Below are 17,035 nucleotides of genomic sequence, written 5' to 3'. Positions count from 1 at the left end.
ATAGTCTGACCAACATTTTCCTTCAACATCAACATTAATGCAAAATCCTTACTTATGTGAAAGAATACAGCCTCTCCACAGCACACAAGATTGTTTTATTCCTCCTGTCCAAGAAATATGTTAACCAGAGACCAAAACAGAGTCTAGGGCTTTTACAGTTGTCAAGTTCATAGTGACATTTGTTTGTTTGTTTGTTTGATTGTCCACATACAGCATCTTTCAGCAGATGGCTAAATCAGCATTTGCTGGATAAAGAATTGCATATTTCTCAAGAAGAGTGAGGTAGCACTGTCTTCAGTGTTCAAATGTCAACAGAAATGAGGTAATTAGTGATACATTCTTTGTATGCATAAAAATACATCACAGCAATACACGATATGTAGAACAGTGACATTCCTGAGTCCAGACGATTCCGACATACTAACATGACAAGTGAAATGAGGTAAATATTGGATCACTTCCATTCTCTCTCCCTCCCTCCCTCCCTCCATATTTATTTTATATATATATATAAATATATATATATATAAATATATATATGTATATGTATATATGTATGTATATATATATATGTATATATATATGTGTATATATATATATATATGTATATATATATGTATATATATAGCGCTCCCTGCAGAAACCATGCAGCTGATATTTTGATTTATTTTGATTTAAACTGACATGAAATCAAAGTTTTAGAATTATGAGGCTGAACTAAAACATTAAATTATAAAAAATTAAAATATTAAAAAAACAGGCAATGATTTTAAATTCCTTTTAGATACAATGTTTCTGTGGTACCTGACAGTGTACAAAATCCCTGAATGTTGCCATGAAAACTACTTTCGCAATTTGTCACCCGTCAGGTTAAATCAAATATTTACCGAGACTGACATTATATGGCTTCTGCAAAATAGTTTCAGACAGGAGCTATGAGTTTCAGCTAAGGCTTTTTGGTCTTCAGCAGCTGCACTTTGGCAACTACACTGTTCTATTGGCAACTATGGCAACACAACGTGACAATAAGCTGGCTATAAACATAGTAGACACTTTGAAAGGCTGAGCCCCTGGTAGTTCCCTACGCTAAACACACTTCAGTCTGTCCTTCACGTCACTACAGTGGGAAAAATAAAGCTTCCCACAGGAACTGAGAAGAATTTTGAGGGTGGGACTCATTTAAAGCAATAGTAATAGCAAGTCTGAAGTTGGGGGGGGGGGGGGGGGGGTTCCGATAAATCCATACAGTTCTTTTCTGACAAGAGCTACTTATTATATAACTCAATTATTTGGCTTAGGAGAGATCAGTTTAATTTGGTCCCTTTGAGGAGGTGGATGATGAAGACGAGGGACTGCGAGAGGAGGAGAAGGCACTAAACCCACTTGTTCCTGCCGGAGTAACAGCCTGGGATACCACCGGAGCGGCGGCTGACTTCTGGGCAAACAGCGTTCCTACAATGCAGGAATCAAGGACAACAGAAGCAGAGATTGTATGTAATTGTCCTTTTCTGGGTCAAGGTAAAATTTCTTTGGTTCATAACATGAGATTAGGATCCTTTCGTGCCATGCAGGGAAGAGAAAGGCAGTAAACATGTCTGACTTCCAGAGTGACAGACTTACCTGAGTAAACGGTGCCATTGACTTCCACAGACACACTGATACTGGCTGCTCCGTTAGTAGAGATACTCAGAGACAAATCCTGCTTGCTCTCTGTTAGAGAGCAACAAAACCAATCAGTGAACGGAACTCATGAACATCAGTGCAGTGATCACCGCAGTGAAGGAACTCACCATGACCATTGTTGAGTTTGAGGTTCATGGGGTTGAAGTGAGAGGCCATGGCCAGGAGGTTCTGTTGGAGAGCCTGCTGCATGAGGCGCTGCTGCTCCTCGGCCAGACGCATCATTTTCTTCTCAGGGCCGTCAACTGGGGTGCCTCCCGCTCCACGTTCCAGCCGCTCTCTGAGGTGTTCCAGAGAGGCGGCTTGAGCCATTTGTTGCTGATGCTGCCCCAGCGCCAGGGCCATGGGCAGCCGGGTGGGTATCATGGGGGTCGAGGTCTCATCTAACCAAAGTGAACAAAAAAAACAAAAAAGAATAAAAGACTATCCAGTTGTACTATTTATAATCCTGGCTGTGTGACCATTAATACCAAAACCTGCCTGTTGAAGCTAAGGGATACAGAGATGAACTGTAAAAAAACATTTTTTTTTGTTCAATAAAAAGATTCAATTTACACCTGTGAACCGCAATTTTGGATGTATCCCTACTATACATACAAAGATGGCTGGTCAGGTCCACCGTAGCGGAATCCATAGATGACAGCACAACACTGTAGTGACTACCTTTATTTAGGTTTTCTGCTCAATTAATATATTAATTTCACCTCAGAGTTTCTCAAAGTCTTGTCTATGCCATTTGCAGGGGATTTTTTCTCTCTCCTTCCAACAAGGAACTGAAGCTGAAACCCAAAACAGCACAAACGTGAAGCGTGGGCTTGGTGAAGCGTTGCACCCCCAGCTGACACAAAAATCTACTAGTGACTTAGCATTAGTTGGCTCTAGAATCCACAGTGACTTCAGACTCAATTAACAAAGATGCGGTGTAAATGACCCTGTACAGTAATCATACGATGGCAGTGGTGCTTCATTATGAGAGAAAAATTATTTTCAAAGAAATACAAAATATCAGGTTCAGCTAGTAACACACTTATTATACCTGTACTTTTCTTCACATTTGGACTGATGGATTGATTCAAGCCATTGTGTCCAGTGGAGGTGGGCTGCATCGTGGGTGAAGAGAGGAGTGTGTGCGGAGCAGAGCTCGGAGAAGGAGAGTAACGGTACAGACTGCTGGTGTAGCCGGGACGTCGACCCTCTCTGCGGTTACTGTCGATGGCAGCCTGCAGCTCACCTGGAGAACTCAGACCCTTCTTCTCACACTCAAATGCGTACAGATACTTCATATACCTGTAAAGAAAGGTTCAACTTAGGAATATTTTCTGATGCAAATGAGCATTCTTTTGAAATATGCAAGGATAGTAGGGTCTAGTAGATGTTTGGCATATCAATAAAGTTGCCGTTTGAACTCCAAATTCAGAGATTGCCAGCACTTAGAATTCACAATTTCTACCAGTGAAGGAGAATTTGACATTTTACAGAATAAAAAATGATTTGTTCTTTTCTTTAGCACTCATGTGGCTTTCATTCTAACAGGGATATTAACAAAAATAAAAGATCAGGAAACGTATTAGCACATGTAACTTTCTCACCCACCATGAAAGCAACTACATGTCAACAAATCCAAGATATGACAAAACATCTCTAAAAGGGCTGAAAATATAATTGTTCTCAAGAAAAACCACTGATCTTCATCCTTCCCTTCATAAAGAATTCACCACATGTAAGACTGACAACAGTTTAATAATTGACTTATTCATAGTTCCTTCTGAACTTTTACCCTTTGCAGTTCTTTTTTTGTCATGAGTCTGAAAAAATAAGGCCCTTTAGCACCCAATATTTTGCCCAACTAGCTAAAAAACACAGATAAATGGTTGGAGCTATTTTGCCCTGCACCCATGGGAGCAGCAGAGAACAGCCAGGAGAATGCAGTCAGGTGACCACAGAGTCCCGGCTGTAACAATCTGCTCCGGGGGTTTCTGTATCTGGCAGATCTAGCATAAATGTTAGCGTGCTTGTGCTATCTGTGGAGACAGATGGGTACCACAGGATGGGATTTGTATGTTTGGGAGCCACTTTTGTAAGCAATACAACATTGATAATGGAAGCGTTCATGTGCTTAGGCCCCCATCAAGACTTGGACTGGTTCTGAATGTGTGCAAAAAACAGTATTGATTTGAGGTTATTAAGGTTTTAATCCTTTTAGAGTTGACTGCATTCGCTTAAATGGTATTAAATCATCAGACAATTATCAGCTTTGTGAAGTCTCATTTTAACTCAAGACTCATCTGACTTGTTGTGATGAGACACCTACTGGGTGCGGAGGGTGAAGGCTGCACTGGTGATGGACGTTGGCAGGTTTAGCCCTCTGGTGATCTCCCTCCAGATCTTCTTGTTAATAACCTCCACCAGGCCTCCCTTTTCTGTCACAAGCTTGTAAAGTCTATACAGGTCCAGCACCTGTTTGGCCATGATGGGGATACGGTTCACAGGAGTTCCTGAATGAAGGAGAACGAATACAATGAATGACCATCTTTGATTTGTACTCGTTGCCCTTTCCGTCTATTAAAAGGCACTCAGAAGCAGGGAAAGGAGGACATTGTGTGACCTCCCCACCTAAATACCTGAGATTAATGTCAGGTAAAATGGCTTAGCATTGCTCCTGTGTGGATAGATTTGTCTAGCGAGGCTTATTTCACATGGATGGGGGGAGGGGTGACTCCACACAGCAACTCAGTTGCATTGATTTGAGTGCTGAGCCTGGACGATTTTTAAGAGCAGCAGGGCCTGCCAATCACAGGGTTGACAGCTAACCCTCACAATCCTGATCTGAAGTAAATTAAGTCGGCTAAACAGAAGCTGCAGAAGATTAGATTACTTTGTGCTTAAGATAAATACTTGGCACCGACGAGCACATACGGCACAACCGTGACCTTGGGCCAAGAAGATGACCGACTGTTCCTTTTAATTTCATTTAGAAAGACTGAATGAAATGCAGGCACTATTAACACAGATGGGCAATGTGAATGTTAACACCATGTTTAAAGGCAGGATGTACAGCTGGATTCTTCTTTCAAGCTCTTATTTTCTAGCTGGTTTATAGCTTTGCAGCCCATTTAAAAGCAGTAACAGTCTTTAAATTATCCAGAGTTGTACAAATTTTATGACAGCGTGTTTACATTAAAGAAAAACAACCATTTCAGCTCATCTGAAGATCAGTCTATCCTCAAATCGGCCTGCTACCGGAATCCCGGCTCAACCAGCTAAATTGTCAAAATTCCAAAACTACACTGACATTTTATTTGATGCATTCAGAAACCTTAAGAAGACTCGGCTCCAAACAATAACAAAGACGTGTAAAACCAAGGCTCAGAGTCTTACCTCGTTTCTGCATGAAGACAAACAATTCATCAAGAAATTCCTTCCTTTGAGGGTCATTATCCAGTTCATAAAGCTGCAAGATAAAAGAGAAATATGTTGAGTCGAGATAATGTCAGAGGTTTTCTTGTGTGTATACAGTAGATCTAACAAATCTACCAACCTTGGCAAAGTCCCTAGATGGTTCTCCTCTTGCTTTTCCTCCCTCGTTGTCCTCGGCCCAGATGGCACTTCCTCTCTGCAAACGCACCCGAGGAGAGAAGAATCGCGTTTACTTTAATTGCCCGCTTTAATGAAAAGGAGTATGGCGACAATCACCGGACAAAAAGTGCGGCCGATGTACACACAGCTGAGTGCAGACTACAAATGCAGCTTCTATACAAATATCTGACTGTGGAAGAGCCTACATACAAACCTCTCACTACAGACCACAAATGTTGTGTACATGCAAATGTTGCAGAGTACAAATATAGCCAGTATACTTTAAGTACCTTTGATACTGTATCGGAAGATCAGGACAGAGATCATGACTAAAATAAAGCAAACAAAAAGGATGCTGAGTCCTAAATTACCATTCCTGCTCAAAGCTGCAGCTCAGGCCTGTTGTGGGTATTTTGACCCACCTCTGAAAGCATATGGTTGCCTGTTTTACTGCAATGTGTAAATACTTCTTTCTTAAAGGGAGGTTTGTTTATAGCAGTGCACAGTGGAAGAGATTACACATAAACTGAATTCTCATTAGGTAGTTTAATGTGACATGTTATTCCTCCATCACCTCCCCCTTAACATGACAGTTAAAGGTTAAAAATGTGAGTGGAGGGCAGTATGTGTGCAACCGTGTGGAAAAGCCTGCTGAGCGGTTATTGTCCCGCCAACGCACACCGAGAGTCACATTATGATGCCGCAAATATGGAAATAAAATGTTTAGCAGAAAATGGTGAGCATCTTGAGAAAGGTCAGTTGACAGTCTGAAAAGATTCTTACATTATACCTCTTTTTTTTTTCCATCTAAAATTGATATAATAATGGCTTTATTTAGCAGAATTGTTGCTCAAGTTTCAGCTTTTACGGAATCACAATACTTTGGTTTGTATTGGGAGTTTTTCCTGTCAACTTATGCAGGTAATTACTCCCACGCCATTCGGTTCATCCCCGTGTTTTATATCGAAACAAGCATGTGTGTGTCAGACAACAAAACATGTTTTCATAATTGAAAGTATCAAATGCTTCAGTTATCACCCTTGTGACACCAACTTGTTTTGCCTTTCCTCTCAACCATCCAACTTTCGATTTCGTCATTATTTGTCTGTTTTAAATGTCTGATGTGGCGACTTCAAAATGATAACATATCATACTTTCCACTATAAAACACATGGGAACCAAACAACTGTTGGATTCCTGTCCAATTGCAGCTCTCCTGGTGTTTACAGGAGAAACACTGTTCAAACTGTAAATGCTGACACACAATAAGCCCCGACATTATCTTTTAACATCTCCCTTTTCATACCGAGAGAATCCATGCTCTATTTCTCCGTTTTTAGCTGATGTTAACAGACCAGCTGTATATTACACCCACTTTCCAGGCCCCGGTGGAAGCAGAGCTTTTAACATACGTAATAGCTTTGTCGTAGAATTTCTAATAAAGGACTTCTACTCCCCCGGCAGAAAGCCTATTGATGTGAAGGTAGATAAACATCCCAGTCTTTTCACCATCACATGGAAATAAAACCCTCCCCCTCTTATTGATGAGCAAGTGAGACCTACTGTGGATCTATTAACAAAGAGCTCTCAGTTAATTGCTCACAGAGCTTTCACACATCCAGCCCTGGGAATCCTGATAGTATTCAGTATGTAGGTCAGGAAAAGGTTTCTTTTGTTTCATGAAAAAGGCTCGCTTTTATTACTCTTTTAGATCACTTTATAGAGATAAATGACACATTATGAAGCAAATTTTGATTATACTTGAAAGTAATTCTAAACTCTAAACCTTTCAAGATAGGAGACTTTATTTTAATTGTCACCTCATTACATGGAACTGCATTAAAAAAACCACACAAAAAAAACTTCTTCTAATGAGGTCAATTGTAAATGATTCTACTGCTCCAGTAGTCCAAAAGTGAAAACTTAGCTCTCACCAACTTTCAATGTAACCACAGGGGGGACCAATTTTTTAATCCAAATCAAATTATTGGGCCTTTAATCTCCCCATACAAGTCAGGATCATTTGTGTGGCCCCGTGCTGTGCTGTAAGCGAACGGGGGCTCTTTATCACCGCCCACGCCACATTTACAGTGAGACCGCACACAAGGAGCGAACAATGGCTGCCCTGCATGGAGAAGCTTGTACAGCATCTTCAAAAGTTGCCTGATTAACCGAGGAATTAAAGAGATTATCTGGAAATGTACACGGATGTTGCCACGACACCGAGTCCCTGTGAACAAAAGCCAACATTTAACAGCGCCTCCACCTGTGTTTAATACTACGAAACTTAAATTTAAAACAAAGACATTTGGAACACAGAACACATAGTGAGGCTGAGAAGGTGGAGCACATTGTCACAGCAGCAGCTATATAAAAGGTATTGATCACTAAGAATCTAAATTACACTGCCATTTAGTGTTGCTAAGCGACAACTGAATTATGCAAAGCTATCCACTGAGCAGCAGTGAGATGTTCCGGGACTGTTGAGACAGAACTCCACACTTAATGTAAGGGAAAATTCCCATGTAAACATCCATTGTATCCTTGCAAATGGTGTGTAAAACTCCTGATAAACACTAAAAGTCATTCTGCTCCAGTGAAACTACTGGAAGTTTCTTGCTGGTATGCTGCAAGGGTGTAACCCAGCTGTCCCTCTACCCACAGGCCTCATTAAACTGTATGTATTGTATTGAAGTGGGGCCTTTGCAAGGGCAACATACACAGAAGGACCTATCAGATCAGCTTCTATAGAGAAAGAAAACATCCATGGAGGAATACATAAAACTAGTTTAGGTTTCATATTCAATACCAGCTTTGTTCAAAATAGATGTGGTGGGAGAAAATCGTCCCCATACTAAACCATTTCATTTATCCTCTGATCTTGTGGTACTATGTCTCTATCAGGCCTGAACCGGCTGCCTGGAACGGCTAGGACTGGACCAAAGCCAAGGTCAATTAGCCGGGCCAGAGGCATGAACACCCTTCCCAAAAGTGTGAGACATGATGTGAAGTATGGCTGAAGCAATGATCTCTGGCCCCGGTGGCAATTAAACACTATCAAGTTTAGGCATCTTGCCAAAAGGGGCACGCTCCTCCACATGGGAGGACACAGAGGACAGAAGGGGGAAGCCAGCAATTAACATGGAGGCAGGATTTTTTTTTTCAACCTGTAAAAAAGTAGTCAGCGCTTTGGAAACTACTGTAAATATAAGAAGAGACTTACTTGTTTGAAAGCCTCATCGTAGCCCCAGTCAGTGACGCCGTTTGGTGATGTGAAGGCCGGTTGTCCTGCAGGAGACGTCAGGTCCTTCTCCTCATGCTCCTGTTTGATATTTGGAGGTGGCGATGAGGACAGTTGCTTCCCAGCAGCAGCAGAATGAGACGAGGAGTAAAGATTGAAGGGAAAGCCTGGAAGCTGCTGTTGTCTGGACTTTTTCGCCTGCTGATGAGCCTCGTCTTCTTCTTCTTCTTCCTCTTCGTCGTTCTCGTCAGGCTCCGCCATCTCCTGCTCTTCCTCATCTGAGTCATCATCTTCTTCGTCAGCTTCCATTCTGTTCAAAGCCTGCTGAGCTGCTTGATAAGTCTGTCCATCTGCTTTGCTTAAGTCCAGCCTGGATCCCGAAGCTCTGGCTGCAGCTGCAGCGGCGGCAGCATGTTGAGCAAACAGCAGCTGGGCTTGAAGAAGGTGTTGGCCCTGCAGGTTCAGGTCTAACTTGGCTTCTTGTTGTCTCTGCAGCTGCTCCATCAGCGCCTCCAGCTTCACCCCAGCAGCAGGACTGGGCTGGGGACAACTGGCAGCGCTGGTCTCCTCAGATAAACTGGACTGAGGAATACAAACAGGAGACTTTCAGAGAGGAAGGCCTCTGGTGTGCATCCTACTGTTTTCTAAGCTGTTTTTAATTGAAGGAAAAACTTCACATTCGGTTCCCTGTTAACTTCAGCAAAAACAGACGCGCAAGGGCTGAAGAAGGCAAATGTGTTTGTCTCAACACTCTGCGTCGTGTGTTTATTCGATCAAACTCAAACTTTCATTCAGCAGCTTTAAATACGTGAGAACTTTTCCTCAAAACAGAGGCCACGGTCGGCCTCAAAAGGCTCTTTCAGAGTTGGACCGGTGCTCGACGGTGTGAAAAATACATGAACCGAAAACGCATTTAAATTGCCACGAAACAACCGCTCTTCTTCTCAAAGAAGGCAAGATTTACTCAATTTCTTAAATCTTATCGTCAAGAAAAAAAATGCACCAGTGCACATAAATGTTAAGCGAGAGGATTTTCATGGAAATAATTTAAGCTACACAACAAGAAGTTCAAAGTGCGGATGTTGGTAACTGGTCATCTGCTTTGTTACTGTATCAAACACGAGTAGGAGCGTTACCAGTCGTCGACACTCACCGTTTGCGCCTTCGAGTAATCCATCACCGCCGACAGCTCGTATCTAGTTTTTCCTTCTTTCCTGTGGCACTAATAAATCGCATCGCATGACCTTTTGTGTTTATTGGAGATTCTTCTTATCAAACGGTGATTTAGAAGTCCCGGTGGTGTGTAGGAGGCCGGAGGGATCTGAGCTGGAGGAGGGGTGGTAGTGCTCAGCGCTGCCTCACCTCCCTGCTGGTCACTGCGCATGGAAACTCAAACATCTTTGATTGTCTTGACTGAGTGGTTTACACCCCCAACTTGGATGAATGAGAGGCCCGCCCTCCCTGTGCGTAAAGCTCACCCAGTTGCCTTGCCTACGTTCCACGTAGGAAAACAGCCCCTGCTACCGTCCCTTCGCTGTTGCAAAAAAAGGACGCATAAATCCGTTCGTCGCATTCATATTGAAATTGCTCTCGTTTCTTCACCCAGAGGTGAAGATTGTTTCAACCCTCTCACATTTCTCATTTCTATTTAATACAGGACGTGGAAGGTAACTACTTTTGCTGCTTCATTCATGAAATGCTCTTACGCACAAATGTGTCCCCATTTTAATGAATAATCTTTCCTTCTCGCGACTCCTCTTCCTTCCTCTACATCCCTCGCGTAGTCTAAAGTAACTAGTCGGACATTGTTGTGTCTGAATAAGACAAAGGAGAGGATTAAAAAACAACTTATTATTACTCGATATAAAACCCCTACACTTCTTTACAAAGTGGTCAAATGGTGCACTCATGACACAAACTGTGGATTGTGCTTGACAAACTCAGAGCAACACAAAAAATTTCTTTGCTAGATTTTTCACTTTCACTTGAAGACTATCAAAACTAAAAATTGGCATGTTTAATCAAGTATTAATCCAAAACTACTTTTCAAAATAGTTCTAAAAGCTGTCGTTCCATACAGATAATGTGGCACACATCTTATTACACATTAATCATCTTATCACCTCACTCTTTATAGCGTTAGGAATTCTCATTTTATCATAGCTTATTACTATTCCTTAAGTCCTTCACTCAAAATAATTAAAATATCTTAAAAGCTCTGTCGGTATTACCTGCATGACTTCAATTTGCAACACATTTTGCTCTAGTATAATCCCTACATTACGGTAATTTACTAGCTCGCCGTTATTCATATCTGGCAATTATTTTAATTATTGACTAATCTGCCAGTCGGTCTTTCAGCGTGTGAATTAAAACGGTTGAATCCTCTAATCCACCTGCAAGATGTTAAATCTGCAAAGATAAACAAGTCAGCACATATTTACAGTTGAGAGGCTGGACACCTCTAACTCACTTTTAGATTCAAAATACTGGAAAAAATCCAAATAGAAGTAGAACCGTACAATATCAGGAATCAATGTTTCCTCTTTCAGGCTTTGAGAATTATTTTGAAAATGGCTGTTATAGCATTGACGATAGCACTGCACCATTTACCTTTTGAACATGTTTATTTTACAAGCACTTACATTTTCCCTGAAATGAAAACAGATGCAATATGGACTGAGCACATTTGACTGTTTTTTGTTTTTGTTTTTTTTACATTCATGTGAAAATGCTGCTCCCTGCTGGCACAAAGTGATATCACACCAACAACATGCACCGTCTAGTAAAGCAACTTGTAACCACGTATTGCTCCTGTAAGTTCAAACCATTTTAAAATATCCCAAAGTATTTGTGACACTCGATAAAGATAGATTTTCCTTTATTAGGTTCATCAATATTTTACAAGCACAAGAACTTAATAAAGGTCAAATTAAATATCAGACGTATTATGAGGCAAACATGTAAGTACAAGGGCTCTGTGTCCTGGGGCCTGCGCCATCATTAGATCTGAAATAAACAAGATTCAGTTAGAAATACAGGAAGGAAGACATACAACATCATTTCAGAGGATTTTGATACTTACTTGTCTATACTTTATCGATGCCCAGCTCTTCAGGCGTGGAGATTCCAAGCTCGTCTAATGTTGGCCTCAGCTCCTGGATGACATACGGGTAAATGTCTTTGTGGGGACCGGCTTTATCCTGTAGAATTAACAAACCTTGTTATTCATTAGCCAATCATTTTTGTTAGCTTCACTGGAAGCCAACTAAACAGCAGCTTACTCTCACCTTCACAGCTTCCAAAATTCGGATGGTACTGGCCAAGTCGTTTAACCTTCGACAGGCTCGAAGAGCTGCATCGAGAATCTTTGGTTCAGGCACAAGATCGTAACTGACCAACGTGTTCATCCCTGCAACATGGAAGCACAGAATTTCACCGAGAAATCTGCATTTATATTATCAGCCCGAGTTAACAAGTAATTCTGTCTCCTGTCAAACAATCCAACAATAAAAGTAGACACACACTACACTACAGGGTGATAAAGTTACCACTAACTATTTGGCAGCGATCCTTAAAATACATCCAGAGTCAAATATCTTTACTAATACGTCAAATGCGTATTAATCTGTGGCTGAACAACTAAAAGTTAGCCTTTTTTGAGAGGTGCTTGCAAAAGTGCCCTGCTGTTTTAGGAAACAACTTTGCCTGCTTCAAAAATGAAACTCAGTGTTTGTGACTCGACACCTACATCTTCAAGAAACAATGTGCCCGTTACCTCAGACCACATCCGCTTACTCAACATGTGCTTGGTGTTGATGTTCTAAGCTGTGTTGCTTGAGTTAAGGCAGAAAGATACAGATGTGATCAGAAGCTGGTTGATAAACTAGCATATGGACCCCCCCCCCCCATGAAAAAAATACAAAAAAAACCTACAAAAAGATACACAATATGTAAAGCTAGTCCAACTAGACAAATATTTTAGGAGAGCAATGTTTTTTTGGGGGGTGGGGGCATAGGGAAAGGTATAATTCACTTTACACTGCAGCGTCACCCCAGCAGACTGGTATTCTCGCTTCTGTACTTTATGTAGGAATTCAAATTCAGGAATATCATTTTGCTTGAGTGGCTCTTAAAAACATTTAACATTGTCGACATTTACAATTTGTTATTCTTTATTCTTGAGTGAGATCATCACTCGTCAATAAAAGGCATTTTAATTCACAATTTAGATTGTTTTTATCAAAACATATATAAAACATATATAACAAAAAGCAATGAAATAGTGATAAACTTCAGAGTCATGTCCTGCCCACCTCTAAATAAAACCTTAAATAATCTGCCACATCTTAATTATAAACCAATGCAAATATTTTATGTTTTAAAGTAACAAATAAGAGCAGAAAATGTGACTAATGGAAATTAAGAATTTGGATGAATAAAAATTAATCCTCAATCGGTTTATTGTCAAAAGCCCTCTGAAACAGAGCTAAATGATTGAACACTGAAATGAAGAACAAAAAAATTCCCACCTACTAAATTAAGATCTATCATCTGTTTATTTCACATCTTGTGCTGCAGCAGACTTCAGATCAGACCAAATATTTGATGCCACACCCAAAGCAGCGGAAACAACATATTTCTCATATTAAAAGTTTTAGTGGCTTTGCCTGACTGTAATGCCATGTTCTTACCTTTCCTCAGTTCCCAAGCATCAATGTCTGGCTTGTTAAAATAGGCGACCCAGCGGGCATCAAACTCCTCATCAGTCTCTTGTTTCCCATGTGAGTAACACCTGGAGGCCAATACAGCTGCAAGACAGCAGTGATCATATGGTAATCTTATTATACAAATCAACCGCCGAATAATACGGACGCCGTCAAATATCAGCTGATGCGGAAGGGCAAACGGTCCACAGTCAAGGATATCTGCAGCCCGTGAAGTGCAACATGACAAATGCAGTCTAGGTAGAGGGAACCGTGCCAACGTCCCGATATGACCCTCAGACTGAAGACCGGCACGATATAGCTAAATAACATGATATATGGATGGTGGGACTCAAGTGAGAGGACGGAATGAGCAGAGTAGTGACACTTGAGCAACCGGTGGACGCCCACAGCACAAACACGTACCTTAGCTAATAATTAACCAAGCTTTAATGAAGTCGTTAGCATCACTAGCACAACTACAAGGCCCGAGTGGGAGCCTTCCAACTGGGTCATGGCAAGGACAGACTCGACCGGGCTGTAAAAGGGGACATTTAAGCGGGGGCAAGCCGTCGGCTTAAGCGGACAGTTGCCGTTTGACACGTTCACCAGTGTCGTTTCCTGATAGAGCTTCAAGTGTGACCCTGTGGCATGTAGTCAAAGGTGATAGTACCTGCGGGTAGGCTAATGTTAGCTTGCATGATATGTGCAGCCACTGCTCTTCCCGCTATAACTTCGCTCGAGCTGTTCACTAGACTGCTAAATTAAATGATAACAATCAAAAATGGTAAATACCTTGGAACGCTGGCCTTGTTCGAGTTAAACTCCGGACACCGGAGACAGACAGTTGGACGGCTGCTCGGAACATGATGAAGGGACAGCCAGCTACAGGGACCCGGTGAGGCGTAGAGGACGCTAGCGCTAGCTTGCTAGCTCGTCACGCACGTGATCCCCTCTTGCGCATGTGCAAACTGGGGGTCATTCATATGTTTTCTGTGGCTTTCAACATAAAGACAGAAATAAAAAAGTACCACAAAATGTTTGCATGTCTTTTATTCTTTTGAGAAACATTGAAAAATAGCACTCGCACGTCATCTAATATACCACATTCGCTTTCATAGGATGACATAGAAATACCTGAATGCAGCTGCCATCAAATAAACGCTAGAAACACACTGATATTTCCCTTGTGCCATTATTCTGACATTTCCTGTATGCATAGTTGAAGCACATCTTAGACAATAACTAGGACAACCTGGTAAAAGTAGCACAAAGTCTGTAAGTTATATTGTCCCAGATGTTGTGGCAGTGAATACTGTTACTATTTAATTTTACTGTGGTGCATTTCATTGGAACTGTTTGCCAGACAGAATCAACATATAAAAAATAATTTACTTGAAAGGTCTCATGATTACAGTATACAGCTGTTAATATGCATGAATTCTCTGGAAATTCTTTCTCGGGATGTTAAAATTTGAGGGAAATACCAATATGCAGTATACTACAGTATCAAAATATAATTATACACAGTATAATACAATATCTCAATAAAAATGATATGCAGCATAATACAATAGTATAGTAAGAATGCAGGGTTTTAATGTGGGGGTGCAGGACAAAATTCGGGGCCATGTACATACACCGTCTCGGTGAGCCCCTGTGTCCTCTGACTATGGATTTCTTTTTAAATTGTATTGCATTTTATGTAATCTTGCAAAAAAAAATGTACACATTAATCTATTGTGGTTGCAAGAATAGTCACTAGTTTAAACGTAATTTGAAGAAGTGTCCTAATAATAAAATGCGGTTGTGTCTTCACAGTTTCAGACACATGGTCTTTTTCAACGAATAAATACATTGTTGTTGTTGTTTTTTAGCAGTATTTATGATATAAATTTGTAATTAATTTACCTTATTCACATTGAATAGTTCTGTTGTTGAGTAAAAAAAAAACTGAGAAAATAAATTCATATTAGTCCCATGTTATTTTGAATGAGCTGCAGAAGAGTTTCAGATTTTGACAGTTTTTCCTTCTTTGTGCAACCACATGAGTCTTACGCCGCATGCCATTAGCAAGAATGCAGATGCAAGGCATTCCCCCTAGTCCTCCAGTAATATTGTTGCTTTCAATATTTTGTGTGACATTTGTTTCTATTCTAAAAAGATTATTAAAGTTCTAATCGAATGAGAAATGTGACAACAAAACACTGCAAAAAAGCGAATTGACACTGAGGTGAATTTCCGAGGTTGATTTATTTCATTGATAGAGGCAAGTTGAATAGAAAAGGACAGCAACAAACAATGATATTATACTGTGAATTGTCATTATTAAATCACTGCTATGTTACTTTTCTCAGCTAAGCTACAAACTTTTTCATGACAGATGAACACTTCAGCATGCACTTGTACTGCTACGTCATTCAAAGAATTGTCACGTTTTTTCCACGTCAGTTTACTGAAAATTTATACAAGAGGAGCACATTTATCCTTCATATAAATAAGTTTCTGTCCCCAGGAGTCTGTCCTGTTACCCCATCTCTTTCATGTCATATGCTGTGGAAAGGATAAAGAGCTAATATAGCTAATGATGGATGGCAAATTCAGAGCCTTTCCTAATTCTAGGCTGATATTTGATTCAGCGGAGTCGAGTTCAAGGAGCATATGTGCGGCAGCCCTCCACACACAGTCTCTTGGCTGTGTGCTCTGAGGGGGGACCCTGAGCTCTGCATCTCTCTGTGTCCACTGTGGGAACGCTGGCAGTTTGAGGAGCTTGATATCCAGGCTCCTGGGGATTTAAAGGGTCTTTAGAGAGCAGAATACAAATGGCTGGAACTGTCCTCTCCATGGTTAAGCCTGGTGCTCCATTTGGTGAGCTCTCCCAAACCTCATTCACTGTCTTGTAGTAGAGCTTGGACACCTGGTGGAGCCCTCCAACTTTACGTTTGAGGATCTCAGCACAAGTTATGGTTTTGGTGACTCCTCTGTCCGAGCCGGTAAAGATTACCTGTCTCAGTGAGGTCCCATTATTGTCTTTTCCCTCCTCCTGCATGCGAGCTGTTGCAAACCGTAGTAAATTGCGGATCTTGCTACCTTCTTTCACTCGCATATGCAAGACATCTGCAGCAAGTCCAGGGATGGGATACGGGCTGCTGTCCTCTAAGCGGCTGACCCTCCTGAAGTTGTTCTGGGCAAGCTTTGGAGACAATGAGAGGACGTGAGGACTGATAGAAGTCGACGAAGCTTCTATTGCAGTGCTCCCTGCAGCACTTGAACTCATCACCTGACCCCTGGGTTCATTCATTGTTTGGAAAGCAATAAAATAGCCACACAGGATGCTGCTTCCGAGCCTGCAGCTTGGGATTATTAGCACATCTCCCTTGAAATCCTATTCCTTGAGAGACTGGTCCTCGTAGATTTAGAAGAAACTCACAAGTATCGGTTTCGTAAGCCAAACTTATCTTGATCTTCTTTCTCTCCTCCGTCTGTACAGCATTCTTGTTTAGTCTTCCGAGCGTTGAGATGACAGCAAGCAGAATGAAAAGGGCATTTCTTCCTCTAATCCATTGACGTGAAGGAAGAGATGTCCTTGCTCTTTTCAGCACTGAGGACAACTGATGCCAACAAACACATGAGGCTCAGCGAGAGACATGTAGAGTGGGACATAGAGCTCTTAAAGGCACATGCAACATTTTTGCCTCATTGAATACTATAACAATGTCTGTCACATTATTGGTTTTGGAGCAAAGCTTTTGTTAAACCCTCAAGGACTCAGATATGTTTTTTCTCCATGGATGAATAAACACGAGTTAATGAGATTTAACGAGGCATGCAG

At 41.2% G+C, this 17,035-nt stretch overlaps 3 protein-coding genes across 3 annotated transcripts; all 3 read right to left on the bottom strand.

Annotated features, from left to right (window-relative positions):
• Positions 1–622: 622 nt before the first annotated feature.
• Positions 623–9,942, bottom strand: LOC147259074 (AT-rich interactive domain-containing protein 3B-like). Its single transcript, XM_086209282.1, has 9 exons — positions 9,651–9,942; positions 8,480–9,079; positions 5,219–5,293; positions 5,059–5,131; positions 3,992–4,175; positions 2,717–2,967; positions 1,791–2,063; positions 1,621–1,710; positions 623–1,452 (listed from the first exon to the last, which is right to left on the bottom strand). Exons 1-9 carry the CDS (start codon positions 9,672–9,674, stop codon positions 1,310–1,312), a joined length of 1,713 nt encoding a protein of 570 aa, XP_086065408.1. The 5' UTR covers positions 9,675–9,942; the 3' UTR covers positions 623–1,309.
• Positions 9,943–11,361: 1,419 nt separating this feature from the next.
• cox5aa (cytochrome c oxidase subunit 5Aa) lies at positions 11,362–14,158 on the bottom strand. The gene is made up of 5 exons (XM_086209283.1): positions 13,999–14,158; positions 13,192–13,308; positions 11,788–11,909; positions 11,583–11,700; positions 11,362–11,506 (listed from the first exon to the last, which is right to left on the bottom strand). Exons 1-4 carry the CDS (start codon positions 14,069–14,071, stop codon positions 11,587–11,589), a joined length of 426 nt encoding a protein of 141 aa, XP_086065409.1. The 5' UTR covers positions 14,072–14,158; the 3' UTR covers positions 11,362–11,506; positions 11,583–11,586.
• Positions 14,159–15,475: 1,317 nt separating this feature from the next.
• LOC147259072 (ribonuclease P protein subunit p25-like protein) lies at positions 15,476–16,789 on the bottom strand. The gene has a single exon (XM_086207838.1). The coding sequence runs from the start codon at positions 16,502–16,504 to the stop codon at positions 15,854–15,856; it is 651 nt and encodes a 216-aa protein (XP_086063964.1). The 5' UTR covers positions 16,505–16,789; the 3' UTR covers positions 15,476–15,853.
• Positions 16,790–17,035: the final 246 nt, after the last annotated feature.

This window comes from Aulostomus chinensis, chromosome 7 (genome assembly GCF_037954235.1).
Source record: "Aulostomus chinensis isolate RoL2024-O1b breed Wild chromosome 7, RoL_Achi_v1.0, whole genome shotgun sequence".
In the NCBI taxonomy this organism is placed as follows: Eukaryota; Metazoa; Chordata; class Actinopteri; order Syngnathiformes; family Aulostomidae; genus Aulostomus; species Aulostomus chinensis.
The sequence above is the reverse complement of the archived record's forward strand: the minus strand, read 5'-3'. Positions and strand labels throughout refer to the sequence as shown.

Excerpts from the sequence above, each read along its gene's own strand:
- cox5aa (XM_086209283.1), bottom strand. The coding sequence starts at position 14,071 with ATGTTCCGAGCAGCCGTCCAACTGTCTGTCTCCGGTGTCCGGAGTTTA. Across the intron at positions 11,910-13,191 it reads TGCTTGGGAACTGAGGAAAG|GGATGAACACGTTGGTCAGT; the intron begins GTAAGAACATGG and ends TCCATGTTGCAG. Across the intron at positions 11,701-11,787 it reads GAATTTTGGAAGCTGTGAAG|GATAAAGCCGGTCCCCACAA; the intron begins GTGAGAGTAAGC and ends TTAATTCTACAG.
- LOC147259072 (XM_086207838.1), bottom strand. The coding sequence starts at position 16,504 with ATGAATGAACCCAGGGGTCAGGTGATGAGTTCAAGTGCTGCAGGGAGC.
- LOC147259074 (XM_086209282.1), bottom strand. The coding sequence starts at position 9,674 with ATGGATTACTCGAAGGCGCAAACG. Across the intron at positions 5,294-8,479 it reads ACGATGAGGCTTTCAAACAA|AGAGGAAGTGCCATCTGGGC; the intron begins GTAAGTCTCTTC and ends GTGCGTTTGCAG. Across the intron at positions 2,064-2,716 it reads AAATGTGAAGAAAAGTACAG|ATGAGACCTCGACCCCCATG; the intron begins GTATAATAAGTG and ends CACTTTGGTTAG.